The sequence below is a fragment of the Botrytis porri genome (genome assembly GCF_014898465.1).
Source record: "Botrytis porri strain MUCL 3234 chromosome Unknown BPOR_011, whole genome shotgun sequence".
NCBI classification, from domain to species: domain Eukaryota; kingdom Fungi; phylum Ascomycota; class Leotiomycetes; order Helotiales; family Sclerotiniaceae; genus Botrytis; species Botrytis porri.
In genome coordinates, this window is record NW_024066085.1 from 1,892,191 (window position 1) to 1,906,145 (window position 13,955).

General features: G+C 43.2%; 6 protein-coding genes across 6 annotated transcripts; 2 read left to right on the forward strand and 4 right to left on the reverse strand.

Annotated features, from left to right (window-relative positions):
• Positions 1 to 352: 352 nt before the first annotated feature.
• EAF01_008587 (uncharacterized protein) lies at positions 353 to 1,888 on the reverse strand (the record flags this gene model as incomplete). Its single annotated transcript, XM_038916843.1, has 1 exon — positions 353 to 1,888. The coding sequence occupies one exon, from the start codon at positions 1,886 to 1,888 to the stop codon at positions 353 to 355; it is 1,536 nt and encodes a 511-aa protein (XP_038768205.1).
• A 79-nt stretch (positions 1,889 to 1,967) lies between these two features.
• EAF01_008588 (uncharacterized protein) lies at positions 1,968 to 2,898 on the reverse strand (the record flags this gene model as incomplete). The annotated part of the gene is made up of 2 exons (XM_038916844.1): positions 1,968 to 2,455; positions 2,478 to 2,898. The coding sequence occupies 2 exons, from the start codon at positions 2,896 to 2,898 to the stop codon at positions 1,968 to 1,970; spliced, it is 909 nt and encodes a 302-aa protein (XP_038768206.1).
• A 900-nt stretch (positions 2,899 to 3,798) lies between these two features.
• On the reverse strand, positions 3,799 to 6,435 carry EAF01_008589 (uncharacterized protein). Its single transcript, XM_038916845.1, has 3 exons — positions 5,953 to 6,435; positions 4,721 to 5,846; positions 3,799 to 4,667 (listed from the first exon to the last, which is right to left on the reverse strand). The coding sequence occupies exons 1-3, from the start codon at positions 6,283 to 6,285 to the stop codon at positions 4,078 to 4,080; spliced, it is 2,049 nt and encodes a 682-aa protein (XP_038768207.1). The 5' UTR covers positions 6,286 to 6,435; the 3' UTR covers positions 3,799 to 4,077.
• Positions 6,436 to 6,782: 347 nt separating this feature from the next.
• On the forward strand, positions 6,783 to 7,486 carry EAF01_008590 (uncharacterized protein; the record flags this gene model as incomplete). The annotated part of the gene is made up of 2 exons (XM_038916846.1): positions 6,783 to 6,989; positions 7,082 to 7,486. 2 exons carry the CDS (start codon positions 6,783 to 6,785, stop codon positions 7,484 to 7,486), a joined length of 612 nt encoding a protein of 203 aa, XP_038768208.1.
• A 1,345-nt stretch (positions 7,487 to 8,831) lies between these two features.
• EAF01_008591 (uncharacterized protein) lies at positions 8,832 to 10,325 on the reverse strand (the record flags this gene model as incomplete). Its single annotated transcript, XM_038916847.1, has 5 exons — positions 8,832 to 9,055; positions 9,145 to 9,400; positions 9,604 to 9,790; positions 9,866 to 10,205; positions 10,256 to 10,325. The coding sequence occupies 5 exons, from the start codon at positions 10,323 to 10,325 to the stop codon at positions 8,832 to 8,834; spliced, it is 1,077 nt and encodes a 358-aa protein (XP_038768209.1).
• A 1,109-nt stretch (positions 10,326 to 11,434) lies between these two features.
• On the forward strand, positions 11,435 to 13,073 carry EAF01_008592 (uncharacterized protein; the record flags this gene model as incomplete). The annotated part of the gene is made up of 2 exons (XM_038916848.1): positions 11,435 to 11,805; positions 11,858 to 13,073. 2 exons carry the CDS (start codon positions 11,435 to 11,437, stop codon positions 13,071 to 13,073), a joined length of 1,587 nt encoding a protein of 528 aa, XP_038768210.1.
• Between the last annotated feature and the right edge of the window lie 882 nt (positions 13,074 to 13,955).

Sequence of the window (13,955 nt, forward strand, 5' to 3'; positions counted from 1 at the left end):
CTGTATGACATGATGAGACGAGATGAGATGAGGTGTATGATATAATGGCCAACCCAGCATGATTCGGCGTTTCGGGACAAAAGCAAGAAGGTTATGCATAGAAGGAGGTAATCTCGACTCGAAAACTGTATATGAATTAACAAAGAATTCTTCTCTCATGAGTACATTAAGAAAACATAACAGTATTGGCTTGATATATAAAGCTGATCTATTTCGCTAATGATGTGCTAACTTTAGTCGCTGATTTATGTATCCCACTACCTGATCAACATCTAAAATACATTTCATACAATTCCTCCTCCCGCTTCCACGACAATACATACAGATTCCACTGCATTGATATGTGTCGAACTCAATATCTTCTCGTACACTCCAACCTATCCCAATTCATCAGGACTTCCTTGAAGCCGTAAAATGTAACATTACAAGCAGAGCCTTCATCATCCTTATCAGAATCAGAGTCTTCATTATCAGCATCATCAGCATCATCTATTTCCACACCTTTCTCTTTTCTGCTCTTCTCACCGATCTTCCTTCTCTTTCCATTGGATGCATGAGCAGCGACACCAAGACCCAAACTCCGAAAACCACCCCCAAAGAAAACCGAAGTAGTGTTACCACGTCTTTGTCTTTTTTTCTGTCCTTTTCCTCCAAGGGAATTCAAGCCCCAGCAGTCGGCATGAAGTTTTTCAATATTGTTATCCGCCTCCAATTTCGTAAGTGTGCCCCTGCTCTTATCATTGGTCTCTTGCGTGGATAGTGTAACAATACCCGATTGATCTGGTGATTGTGTATCTTCATCCCTATTCCCATTACCTGGGTTGTGATCACGACCTCCCCCAGATCCCGAATCTTTTTCATCTTGCCGATCTTCCGGTGTCCGTTGACGACGACAGCCAGTCTCTGATCCAGGACAATCATAATCACTTGACGACGTCTCGCCTTCCTCGCTGCTTTCCTCATGACTTTCGCAACTTGAACCTGAACTTGGCTCCTTATTTTCTTCCTCATCCGTATCGGAGTGTCCCTCTTTCGGCTCTTGGAGAGTTGATACTGCTTCTCTCAAGTTTTCTCGGGAGTGCACATCAGCGAAAGCCATGATTCTATCCATTATCAAAGGTCGAGCTCGATTCGATGTGTTAAAGTTTTCGCTACTGGCAGGCCGGTCGAATACCGCGAGCATCATACCAAGGGAAGCTGGAGCTACACGGCCACCTTGAGCGGATGAGCTAAAACCATTTGAGGGAAATTGAGCAAGAGATACAGAGCCTGTCGTTACACGACCAGCTTGTGAGGGTTCGTCAGATTCATTCTCACAATTTCGAATGCTAAGTGTAGAGATTGAGTCTGGCAGCACAGTAGCCATCATCGTCCTTGACTTTGAAGGTAAGTCGTTATGAGATATCGATGCACTAGCAGACGACGTAGTCTCCACCATTATGGTAGAGCTTGACGAACTTGACAATGGATCTTCACTTGCAAAGTTTCCCACTTCAGGACCAACATGTGTAGCGTTTCTTGCGCTCCCAATAACTTGCATCTGCATGTATCCATCCCCAGGCCCCGCATACTGATCCTGCTCTTCAGATTTTCGAGCAATCAAGGTGGAGGAGGCCTCCAATAATCGTGGATCGCTTTTAGAACTGATCTCTTTTTCTTCTGCTTTCGTTGCACCGGGGTTCGCACTGGGGGTCGTCCTGAGGCTCGCATTGGAGGTGGTGGCACTACTGACGGCCGTGCCCACGATTGTACTGGGTCGCGTGGTGGTACTGTATTGTCTGATGGCTTCCAATACTCTTTGATCGCTCTCAGAATGCGTGTCCTCTTTCTCTTCCGTTTTTGCACTGGAGCTGGTCGTAACGCTGCCGGTGGCTCTTGTGATAGCCATAGTGATTGCGATTGTACTGGATTACGTGTTGGTGTGATTGTTGGCTTCCAATATTCTTTGACCGCTTTTAGAACGGATCTTAATTTTCTATACTTTCGTTTCTTGGGGGGTGCTCTGAAGCTTGCTCTGGGGCTTGAACTAGAGCTGACGTTGACCCCAGACCTGGAGTTGGACCTGGGGCTGGTATTAAAGCTGGACTTTGAGTTGGACTTTGAGTTGGATTCGGAGCTGGAGCTAGCGCCGATGATGAAAGTGGTTCTGGTAGTGGCGATTGCACTGGGACTGTCTTTCGAAACTTCTTGATCAATATTTGAAGCCACTCCTTTGCTGTCTTCACCTGTTTCTGACACCACTTCCTTTTCTTCTTTTTTGCCGCTAATGTCCCTCTTATCGTTCTCTTCACAGTACTGAATAATGGGGGAGTTCGCTGACGTTGACATGTACGTCGTTGAGGCGAGCGTGATGCTTGTGGTGGCGACTGTACTGGCGATGCGTGTCGTGAGTGTTCTCTCGACGTTGACTGCACCGCTGCCTCTAGAGATTTCTTTTCATCCACCGAGTTAGACGCTGGGCATAACGTTCGTCTGACTTCCTGATTCTCCTGATGCTCTCGAGTCTGCTACACATCCATCGACTGTCTCGTACGTCACCCTACTGTTAGGAATAGTTGTCACAATATATCTAGCAAATTCACTACCAGGTATCGTCATATGAATTCTAAGTCCTGTCGGCCCCGTTAACGTCACTGCAGTTGTAATTGCAGGAATGTGTACAACAGGCGAGGGACCCGTCCTTGCTGCTTGAGGAGTTGGATCCGTAGGAGATCGTGTGGTGTTAATAATGACTACTTGACTTGAATTGCTAGCAGGAGTTAGAGGAATCGTATTACCGGTTGTGACTAGTGGTACAAGGCTTTCGGGCTCTAATGCTCCTGGCCTAGAAATAACACAATTTGCAGTTCGCACACAGGTGTAGGGCGAAGGAATCGTACGTAGATGATGACCAAGCATGTGCTTGAGAGCATGTTATCTCTGAATAGACTCAATTGACGACTCAAAATAAAATGAGAAGCACTGAAGATATAGGTAATCAGCGAATGACAAACTCTCAACGTATGAAGCATCGATATAAAAAATAAGAAAATATCTATATCCCCAAAACGAATGTGATGAAAACAGCACTACCCTAGTAACAAGCCAGAAGCAAGAATTGTATAGAGAAAACGAATGTTGTTGTTTTTGTAAAATTATAACTTATGGATAAGTAGTAATATGAGAATGAAATGATGATGAAGAGAAAGAAAACAGAAACAAAAAGCAAGATCTTCTCAGATTTAAATATGAGGAATTGAATCAATAAACAAACCCAATCGTTCTTACTTCACGTAATAAAAAAATGGCAAGTACATCACTATCTCCCTCTATCTTCTCCTCCTCAATCTGTCTAAACTGCATTGGGAAACCGCGATGAAGCTGAGTCACAAGATCGATCCCATGGAAAATGCAAAGAGAAAAAAGAGGATTTAACTAGAAGAAGTAAGGTATACTACTAGATACAACTTGCGGTACAACTAGGTACTAGGTAGGTATGCAGAAATCCAGAGCTGGAGACGTGTAGAAATCTGAGCAATCTCGATGGATTCAATACACCTTCCCTCTCCTTACAAATTCGAGATATCGAACTATCGAACTATCGAGCTAAATTAGAAAACCGCGATCGTTCAAGTCCCGAAGATCAACGATCAAAAGTAGAATAACAGAACTGAATGACAATAATGAAATACACCCATGGTTGATAATTCCCACCAACCAAAGGAGGAGGAAAACTCTCCCTTCTCGCTAAACAATCGGTTGTTAATACAAGTATACCGTTACTACAATCTTGATCCGCTCTGGCTTCCTTACTAATCTCATAATTGACGCGCATTAAAAGAATTGCGATGAAGACAATACCTTTCTGTTCAAGCATGAGGTATACGGCTATGTATAACACGAATTCTTTCGTCCTTCTACCGTCTAAAACGCCTGAATCCCGATTCTAACTCCGACCCTTCCCTAATCGACTCTATATTCTAAGTCGTTTCGTATGATATCACATGTTGTACCAGTCGTATATACAATGGTCAAATCACCGCCCTTCCCCAAGCCCGACCCAGTCCCAAAAGAAGATGAACAAAAGTACCCCTTCTATCAAAGTTCATCCTTGTTTTCCTTCTTATCCCCATCCTTCCCCGCCAAAACCCTCTCCAATGTCTCGAACACCTCTTCCGCTTTCTCTTCAACTTTGTCTCTGACTCTCCCTCTCCTCTTCTCCCCCTCTTTTCCATCATCATCTTCTTCCCCTTTAACTTTGTACTCCTCCTCTTCCCCAATCTCTACATTCGCCGCATACTCCGCAATTCTACTGACAACCATTTCCTCAATTTCCTCGCCCCTACCTGCTGCTACTCTCAAAATCAAATCATTTAAACTCTGTCTCCCCAGAATATCCACATGATCTCCGGTATTTGGACCTCCACGAGGACTAAAGCGATCTGGTTCGTGAGGCATTTCGTAGGTCTTAACTTTTGCACCTGCTGGATTATAGCGATGATATTTCCAGCCACGATTACACATGTAACCGACACTGAGTAAATTGACGGTTCCATCACCTTCGCCAAGAATCACGCCGTGGTCTATGTTAGCTTGGGATAGACCAGTATCGATTGTGATATTGAGGGACGAAAGGGGATTATCCGAGTGGCGATAGAAATAAGCACGTTCGGTTGGTTTACCGATACCTTTTGAATGTTAGCACCGGGAAAGGAGAAGTTTTGGAGAGAGAACAACATACCATAGAAACAATAAATCTTCAGATTTGGCGCAAGAGGTAATCTCGTTTCAAGTGGATTAATCCATTTCTTGGGATCATTTTCATTTGCTTCCACTTCAGCTGTAGTATGAGCTACACCATGCGAATAGCTACCCTTAACCGCTTCACGATACCAATCTTCTGTTGTATTGAATAGATAGTCTAGTGATTGCGATACCGTAAGATTTCGATACCCAGTTGATGTATTTTGGTTTTTGAAATTCAGAAATTGTCCATAGCTGACTTCCTGCCCTGGAGTATCATCTGGTGCCCAGGTTGCGTTACCCCAAACGGCATCGCCTCCAATTGGGAGCATGGAAGAGATTCCTGGCATGGCTCGGAAGAGCTCGGCTCGTTCTTCTTTATTGAGGAATTTCTCGAGGCCATAAACTGCAAATGCATTGAGTTGCGCGGTATCTTTCATCTCTCCTGATAGCACAGCAGGCAATCCTTTGAGAGCTCCAAGCATGCATCCACTAATGTTGATCCAAGAATCAACATATTTATCAACCCAATCATCTCCACCATTTCCGCCACTCGAAGATGCTACCCAATGCATGAAATAGAACAGCACTTGACCACCCATAGAATGCGAAACCAAGACCACCTTTTTGTTTGAAATCTTACTCGCCAATTCGATGTGCGTCTTCAATCTTGTGAAGTATTGATCTCTAACCTCCAAGTTTGCATACGACAATCTCCAGTCATAAGCCGCCGTGTAACTATTTGTAGGATCGTAACCAATCGTCGCCAAGTTCTCCAGTATCTTACTCCAAATCCAATATCCTGTGATGAAAAAATCGGCAGCGTCGAATCCTTGCGCAGCTCTCAATTTGATTCCCGGGGGATCCAGTCCAGTACGTTTGTCTAACATGATATGTCTCTTCCATCCTTCCTTATCTGCAACCAAAGCCCTCATCATACTCCAACTCCCCCACAATCTTTTGCGAAAATAGGGTCGTGAAGCATTGGTCGTACCCCAAGATTCTAACCCCGTCGAGATAACACCTGGAATCATGATAACTGGATGATGCGCAAGAATTCCCTGCGACTTGAGATGTAACCCCACAGAAAACGAATCATAATTCACAGCTTCCCGTTCTCCCTTCTACAAACAAGATTTCGTTAGCCTCACATCCAGCTCAAAACATTCCTATACGCAACTTTCCCCCAAAACCGAAAGAGGGATACAATACAGAAAGGCCAGCACCTACAGCCAGATCCCTTGCATCCTTCACAAATCCCGCAGGCAGCACATCCATCAGACTATCCATGGTAATCCCCTCCAGCATTTCCGGTAACTCGAGTAAATCATTCTTGCCCGCGAAAAACCCCGCTATCACCAACCCAAAAAGTCCACCGAGGAAAAATATAAATGTATTGCGTCGTCTTCTATGTTTCCGTTCTTTATGCGTGAGAACCCGAACGACGGGCGCGAGACGCACTTCTTCGCCTTTAAAAGGGGAGGAAGAACGGGGGGTTGTTGGAATAGAGGGGGAGGGGGATGGTGTCGGAGTTCCGAGGAATAGGCGGCGGACAAGGGACATGATAAGAGAGCGAAGTTGAGAATTTATGGGGAGAGAATGAGAGAATGAGAAGAAGCAAATCAATATCACCTCATCTCTTCATAATCAGAAGAATTAAAAGTCGAAAAATGAAGAAAGGCAACTTTCTGCTCACAAAGATCCTTCTTAACTTGAACCTGCCAATCCATCGCATTGATCCAAATTGATTGTTTGCGCTTGCTTCGGGATTGGCAGCTTAGCGTCTTATTCGGAACTGTATTTTTTCCGGTTTCATATCATCTTTTGATTGGGTAATAATCAAGATTGGGTACATGAGGTAATTTTACATGTGAAGAAAGAAACAAAAAGTCAATCATATGTACCGAAGTTTATCCAGGAGTCAGCCCAACTTATCGGATCAATTATTATCATCATTTGTCCCTCCATCAAGATTCATCACATACCTCATAAGATACCCAGAACACACAACATAATAAGTAGAGATCTCACAAACAACCCATTCGATAGTTCCCGCAAACATGACTTCAGAAACCAGCTCCATAGCACCTATCTCTACAAGCAATCAAGATTTACCAGCCGAACTACGATATATACAATATGAGCATTCACTCGAAAAACAATATTTACCCTCAATTCGAGCCCTGATATCTAAAGATTTGAGCGAACCATATAGTATCTATGTGTATCGATATTTTTTGTACCAATGGGGGGATTTATGTTTTATGGTATACCTCTCTTTTTATTCACCCCAAGAAACACCAATCAATCAATCTATCTATCAATCAATTCACTTCCAAACAAAACTAACATTCCCCAGGCACTCGACCCCTCTCTCCCTCTCACTCCCACAACTACCCCCCCTCTCCACGGTATCCTTATCGCGAAACTCGAAACCCATTCCTCGCACTCCCCACCCACTCTCCGCGGATACATAGCCATGCTCGCCGTTTCATCCTCATTTCGCGGTCAGGGCATCGCTACCAAATTGGTGAAGCTGGCAATTGATGCGATGGCCGCTAGAGGAGCAGATGAAATAGTTCTCGAAACTGAAGAGGGTAATGTGGCCGCAATGAGATTATATGAACGATTGGGATTTGTGAGGAGTAAGAAGTTGAATAGATATTATTTGAATGGGAGTTGTGCATATAGATTGGTGTTGCATTTGAAGATGGTGGGCGATATGAGTGGGATGGTGGAGGGAAGGGATGACGATTATGTTTGAGGTCTTTGTGAGGGGATGAGGATTATGTTTGAAGTCTTTGTGTGAGGGGTTATGAAAAGGTCTTTGGTAAAACGTCAAATCTTGGAATGTCCAGTAGTATCGCACAGTAAGGGAGGTTTGAAAGTAAGAATGGCAACGAAATAGAGGTAGCGATGTGGGGTCCCGACGACATTGGGAGAAATGCTGAGGATATACAATGGGATCTCGCATTGAATTTCATCCCACCAAAGCATCAGCACACCGGTCAATTAAAAGAAATGGATGTATGACCAACTTGCCAGTCAAACAAGTTATAGAGACGGCGAGGACAAGGAGGAAGAAGATATGTCGTCTAGAAACGGCATACCACCACGAAGAAATGGTAGTAACCGACTATGAGAGTAAGTAAAGGTCGCCCGCTATTCGCAAGGAATTTCGATAGCAGTTGATACAGTAGGGTAGGAGAAACCTCTAATAATACCTTGCCCATCCGTACTCAAAGAACTTATCTGTAAATACCAAATTCAAAACTCCATTCGTCAAAATCCACCACATACATCGAACTCGGTGGATTTCAGGATGATATCTACTTTCAAGACGGAAGGCCGCAGCTCTTTTCATAGCATTCTCATCACCCATATCCTGAGAATGATAGATATATACCCCAACACAAACCCAGCTCACTATCTTCTCTCTACATCTAATCTGATCTATCTTATTCCATTCTATTTTTCTCACACAAACGAAAAAGGTAAACCAGTCAAACAGTGGGTTGTTCTGGTTATGAAAATTTGTATTCGAGACAGCTAGCCAACAATTGGTGATTGGCGAATAGCTATCTATCTATCTACACAGAGATTGTATTATATTCCTCGGACATTTATATCTGTCTGTTTGTACTTGAAATATTTATCCCCTCCCCCATTTCCCCCTTACCCTCCCTGATCGTGAAGTGAATAAAAGAAAATTGCCATTTGCTAGATAGACTTCATCGACAATGTGTTTCTGATAAAACGCATACATTGCTTAGTTCCTGCAGCCATCCTGCGAGTATAGATGTATATCTGAACTAGACACACGGGAAGAAGATATTCTTGATCTAGAGTTGATCCGCCGTAGCTAGTTTTGTAAATTTCGTGCCGGAAAAAGTCGACGGTAAGGGTAATATCATTGTCATTGTCATTCTTGTTGATCTCATCAATTTTCCAAATCTTGAGAGCACTAGGAAGAACGTAACAAGTAGAGTGGCATTCAAGAATCCATGAAGATCCTCTTCTCAAGGATCCATCCCCGAACCCAATCTCGAGCCAGACTTAACTCGAAAACCACCCTTCTGCCTTCGATTTCTCAAAGAACCCTCGGCTTCTCATTCATAATCAATCTGATGCAAAGCCAATTCACTTGGTTCCTTCTTAATTTTTCGAAAGAACGAATCCACCTTCCCATTTTCCTTTTTGACGGGACGAGATCTTAGTCCCGCGGCTGTGGAAGGAGGAAGAGGAGGATTTTTGAAAAATTCAAAAGAATTGTAGAGAGAGGCTTTGATATCGTAGGGATTGCTGGAGGAGAGTTCGAGGTAGGTGTATACATCTAATTTCTCAATCGTTAATTTAGTCTCACTACTGTACCATCGTCTAATGACTTCATAGAATATGGATAATTGAGTGAAGGAAACTTACCGGCTTTATAATAAATCGCGCCCTTTAGAGTTCTGTCAACCAATCCTAATTCTCGAATGGCTTTCAAGACTCGATACACATCCATTTTGTCTGAGAAATCTTCGGTATAGATACATATGAGTCGGGATTTTTGGAGTAGACCAGTTCCGTCTTTGGGTGCTACTTTGGCGGATATACCGAGAGAATTGGTGGAAGTGGCCTTGGCGATTGCGGCCCAGATTTCGTCTACTTCGGAGGGAGGAGAGAAAATCATCCACTGAGGAAGAATTAATATTAGAATTTAAATATGGAGATAGTAGAGGGGTGAAATGGGAGTGTCTGGAGCGAGGGGCATTTCCCTGTCCGGATGTGATTACCCGATATGTACTGAGGGTTATCCGAGAACTACTTGGACACTAAACAGAGGGGTAAGAAGCTAAAGTATCTGGTGCAACAACATAAGCGAGATACAATACATGCCTTTCCACTCGTACATCCACAATCAATAGCTGTTTCTAGAATTTTCTGGACAATGATTTCTTTCTCCCTATTAACCATCCGATCAAGTGCAACTGTGGGCTTCTTCGAGTTTTCTTTCTCAATGGTATTTCGGATAGTGATCAGCTCATCAAGTAAACGATTCCCTTCGGTTACACATCTCGCCCAGCTATGTTCAAGATTAGCATGTATGTAAAATATGCTTCTCCAAACTCCCTTGGTCTTGGTACGCTGTATTACTCACTCGGTATGTTCACCAGGAGGAGCTTCATCGTTTACCGCAATACCTTTTGGAGCCTTTCGGAAAGGATTGGTAACAAATATCCACGGAGTTGATGGAGTAAGTTCAGTAGTTCTCGGTGGTAATCGTCGCAAGAAATCGTTAATACTCTCATCAAGTTGCCATGCACATGCTTGACCTGCATACGGATTATACAAAGTCGCTTTGGATTCCGGATTTGCAAGGGCTTGGGCAACATTGGCATTCGCTTTTTCGGTTAAAGTTGGTCGATGACTTTTCCAATATGCTGTAGCGTCGAAGTCTGCAGCACGATCTTCGAAGGAAGCTTTGGTCTCGGGATCACCTGATGTGAGGATTAGTAGTGGGATGAAAGAGGCGTCATGGTTGAATTACCATAGAAGTCTGATTCATCTGATAGATAACCCTCAGTATCTGATACTTTGGTTTCTTTTCCATTCGCCATGATGTTGTTGAAGTAAGCCTTCTCCACACGAACTTTCGGGTGACAAGTGAGGTGGAGTTGAAGTTGGAAGTTGGGGTAACACGTAGATGAAGTATTGATATGTACACGTAAAGCATTAATTGTATGACCACTGGATCAACGAATATTGAGAAGAGAGAAGGAATAGTACTAATAAGATATGTATGGAAAGAGATGCATCAATTAACAAATTCGAAGGCAGATTTCAACTTTGGAAGTATTGAGGGGATTCACTTCAAGGAAGGTTATGCACGGACCATAAAATGAATGTTGTCTTTTGATGGGCATCCAAATCTTGCTTTCTGGGACGAGAACCAGAAATGAATAAAGTCAAATTGGGATATTGACCTTGTGGAACATTCTAATGTTTGATGCTTGGTGTTTGGCTCTGATGCTTTGGAGTTTGGGGACAGTCATTGATATTGAATTCCATATTGGAATGACATTTCCACCGAGAAGTATTCATCCTCTAGACCTTTCAACAGCAAACTTGACCGAGGAAAAGGGACGGGGAAGCAAACGCCCGAATGCATACATGTAGCAAACCACAGGGATTCGTAGATGTCTGCAGATGTTTGGTGAAGAAGTACCATGTAAAGCGAAGGAGATTCTTCCGGGTATCTTATGCCTAAAGAATGGAGTAGATATGGAGATATGGTGGTAAGCGGAGTGGAAACAAAGCGGAAAATTGGGTGGAACTTGTTTTACTCCGATCCGCCGCTCCTCGCAATATATTTGAGGCGGGCGAGCGGGATACAGGAGGGATGAAGATTGGTGCGTATAAGAGAATTCATTTGACAAGGCCTTTGTGACTTCTTGTTCTAGATCTGCCCCAGGCAATTTACCCTTCCAAGGCTCGCCCGCCCGGTGACTTCATCGTATGTGGTGGCGGTGCAATGTGGCTTGAATTCACAATAACTCAAGGTTCCAAGGTTTCCTTGGAAACATTTAAACCTTGAGACAAGATCATCGAAAAAAATCGAAACATTTAGAACAGACATCTCTTTTTTTCATTGCACTTACTATATTGCTAGGGGAATCTTTTGTGAGAAATAACGTCTCCATGCCAAAAACCCATCAATCAATCACAAATGGCCTCAAAGATCGAACTCCTTGATTCTGATCTCTTGGACCTTCCTCCAAGTTGCATAGAATTTTGGCCAAACAACCCTTCATGGTTCGTCATTGGTACTTATGAGTTAGATAAGGAAGATGAAGACTCATGGGTAAATGTTGAGAAGGCTTCGAGTGAAGTTGTGGTGAATACAGACCCTTTTTCCAATAAAGAAGGAATAATCTCTTCAGCTCCTTTGAGTTTAGTCGATTATTCTCACGAACCACTTGTTCTTGTCGAAGATAGCGATGTTATCTCGGAAGAATCGAAAGGCCAATCAGAACCTCCGTCGACTCTTCAAAAAAGAAATGGGAGTGTAATGCTATATCATCTTGAGGGTGGTTCCTTGTAAGCATTATTCATGAGCTTATGTCCTTCTTGTCACCTCTGATATGATTAGAACCCTTTGCCAATCGCGCCCATACCCATACGGAGCGATTTATGATCTTCACTTCTGTCCCACAGACCAAGATTATTTTGCTGTTTCCTCCAGCACGGGTAGAATATCCCTCTTCAAAATAACGACTAATGAGGATACTTCTCCCAATATCGAACACGTCAATACATGGAAAGTATTCGACACGTCTGTTCTGATCACCTATTTTGCATGGTGTCCTTCAACATCCACAGATTGCTACCTATCTTTAGCTGTAACGGCTTCAACCGGAGTCGTTCAGATACTTAACATTACTGGAGCTATCTATGGCAAGATACACGGTTCGGACTTACATATGAGGAAGGAAGAACCACCAGTATCGTTGCATTCTTTGAAAATCCCATATTCTGGTGAGGAGCCTCAATATGCATATTGTTGCTATTGGGCTTGCCATCCTTACACATCTTCCGAAAATTTCCACGGGATCTTTTCAGGAGGCGACGATTCTAAACTCCGAACTTGCATTCTAGGAAATCCCCGTAATAAGGATAACCATGTTGATTTGAATTTACAAACGTCATACTCGGGGCATGATGCTGCTGTAATCTCAATTCTACCATTACCATGCGGGGGCAAGAAATGGATTCTCTTGACTGGTAGCTACGACAATAAAGTCAGAGTCATTGTCATGGAATGGTCTCACGGCCCAGTAACCTATGACCAGCTTGCAGAGGAAGCACCAATCGATGTGGTAACAGATCTGGACGTTGGAGGTGGAGCATACCGTCTTGAATTCCTTCATGAGTATCCCAGAACAACCGCAAACGAATATAGAGCTGATTCCAGCGATGATCTATCCTTCCAGGTACTAGCGTCATGCATGGAAGTTGGCGCGAAAATCCTGGAAGTAGAACGAAAGGATGACATCTGGAGTGTTAGAGTCCTCGCATCCATCAACATCGAAATTCACAAATGGCCAAATCCAACCAACAAATCTCAATTATGTTATGCCAGCGCAGTTCAGCCTGGTAGAAGAGATGGAGGTCTGGTATTCCTAAGTTCTTATTTTAACAAGAGACGACTGAGTGGTACACCGAAAAAAGTACAACCTACTATCACGAATGAAGACATGATTTTTGTTAGCACGTGTTTTAACAAGCGACAGTTGGGTGTTTATAAATTTGTGGAGAGGGGTAGTGATGAGATTGAAGAGATTGCAGCTGGAGTTGAGGCTCTTTGAGCATAACAATCTTTGAATGATAAAAAAATTGAAATATTATATTCTTGACACTCGCATTGTTAAAACTCTGCAGTGGATGAGCTGTCGGGTGAGAGCATGTTGTGTATTGCCGAGAATACTACCAGCATCAAGATGAGTACCTCGCACTCCGACAGGCATAAAATCTTTGAGAAATAACCTTGAAAAAGGAACACCTGTATTTAGTTACATATTCTGACCACGAAAAGTAGTTGAATTAGATTACCTATGCATACAATGAATGTCATTCGCTTGACGAGAAACTTTTTATGTCAAACACATCCGACTCACTTAACAATCAATTCATCCTAAATCCAAAATCCCCCCATTGCAATAATTACAATCCCCCGAAAATATACACCCAATCCGTTTCACCAGTCCATCCATCTTATACGTATATTCTAGGCTTCACCATCTAAACCAATCACACACTCCCGCGATCAGGCTCCTTCATAAGCACCAATCATCTTAACCGAGCATCAGGCTACCATGTCTCGCATGTTTTACCATATTATCGGCTATTTCGTTTCCCCTGTTCTTTTGTATGTGATCTTACATTGTGCTCCCTTTACTTGGCGAGAAGTGAGATTGAAAATGAGGGATTGGGGTGGGAGATTGAGGGGATGTATAGATTATATATTATACTTGTGTAGACGAAAATTATCTAATTATTTTCGTGCGATTTCGAAATATCATTTTGTGTTTTGGTGGTGTAGAGTTATCACATCTTTCCTTTAATACAGTACAGATTGTCAATACACCTACACGCTCTCCATACAAAGCCCTTCAATCATCATGGACTCCATCCCCACCACCCATTCTCCTCCCCGTCCTCCTCCCTCCCATCCTGCACCCCGCTCCCTC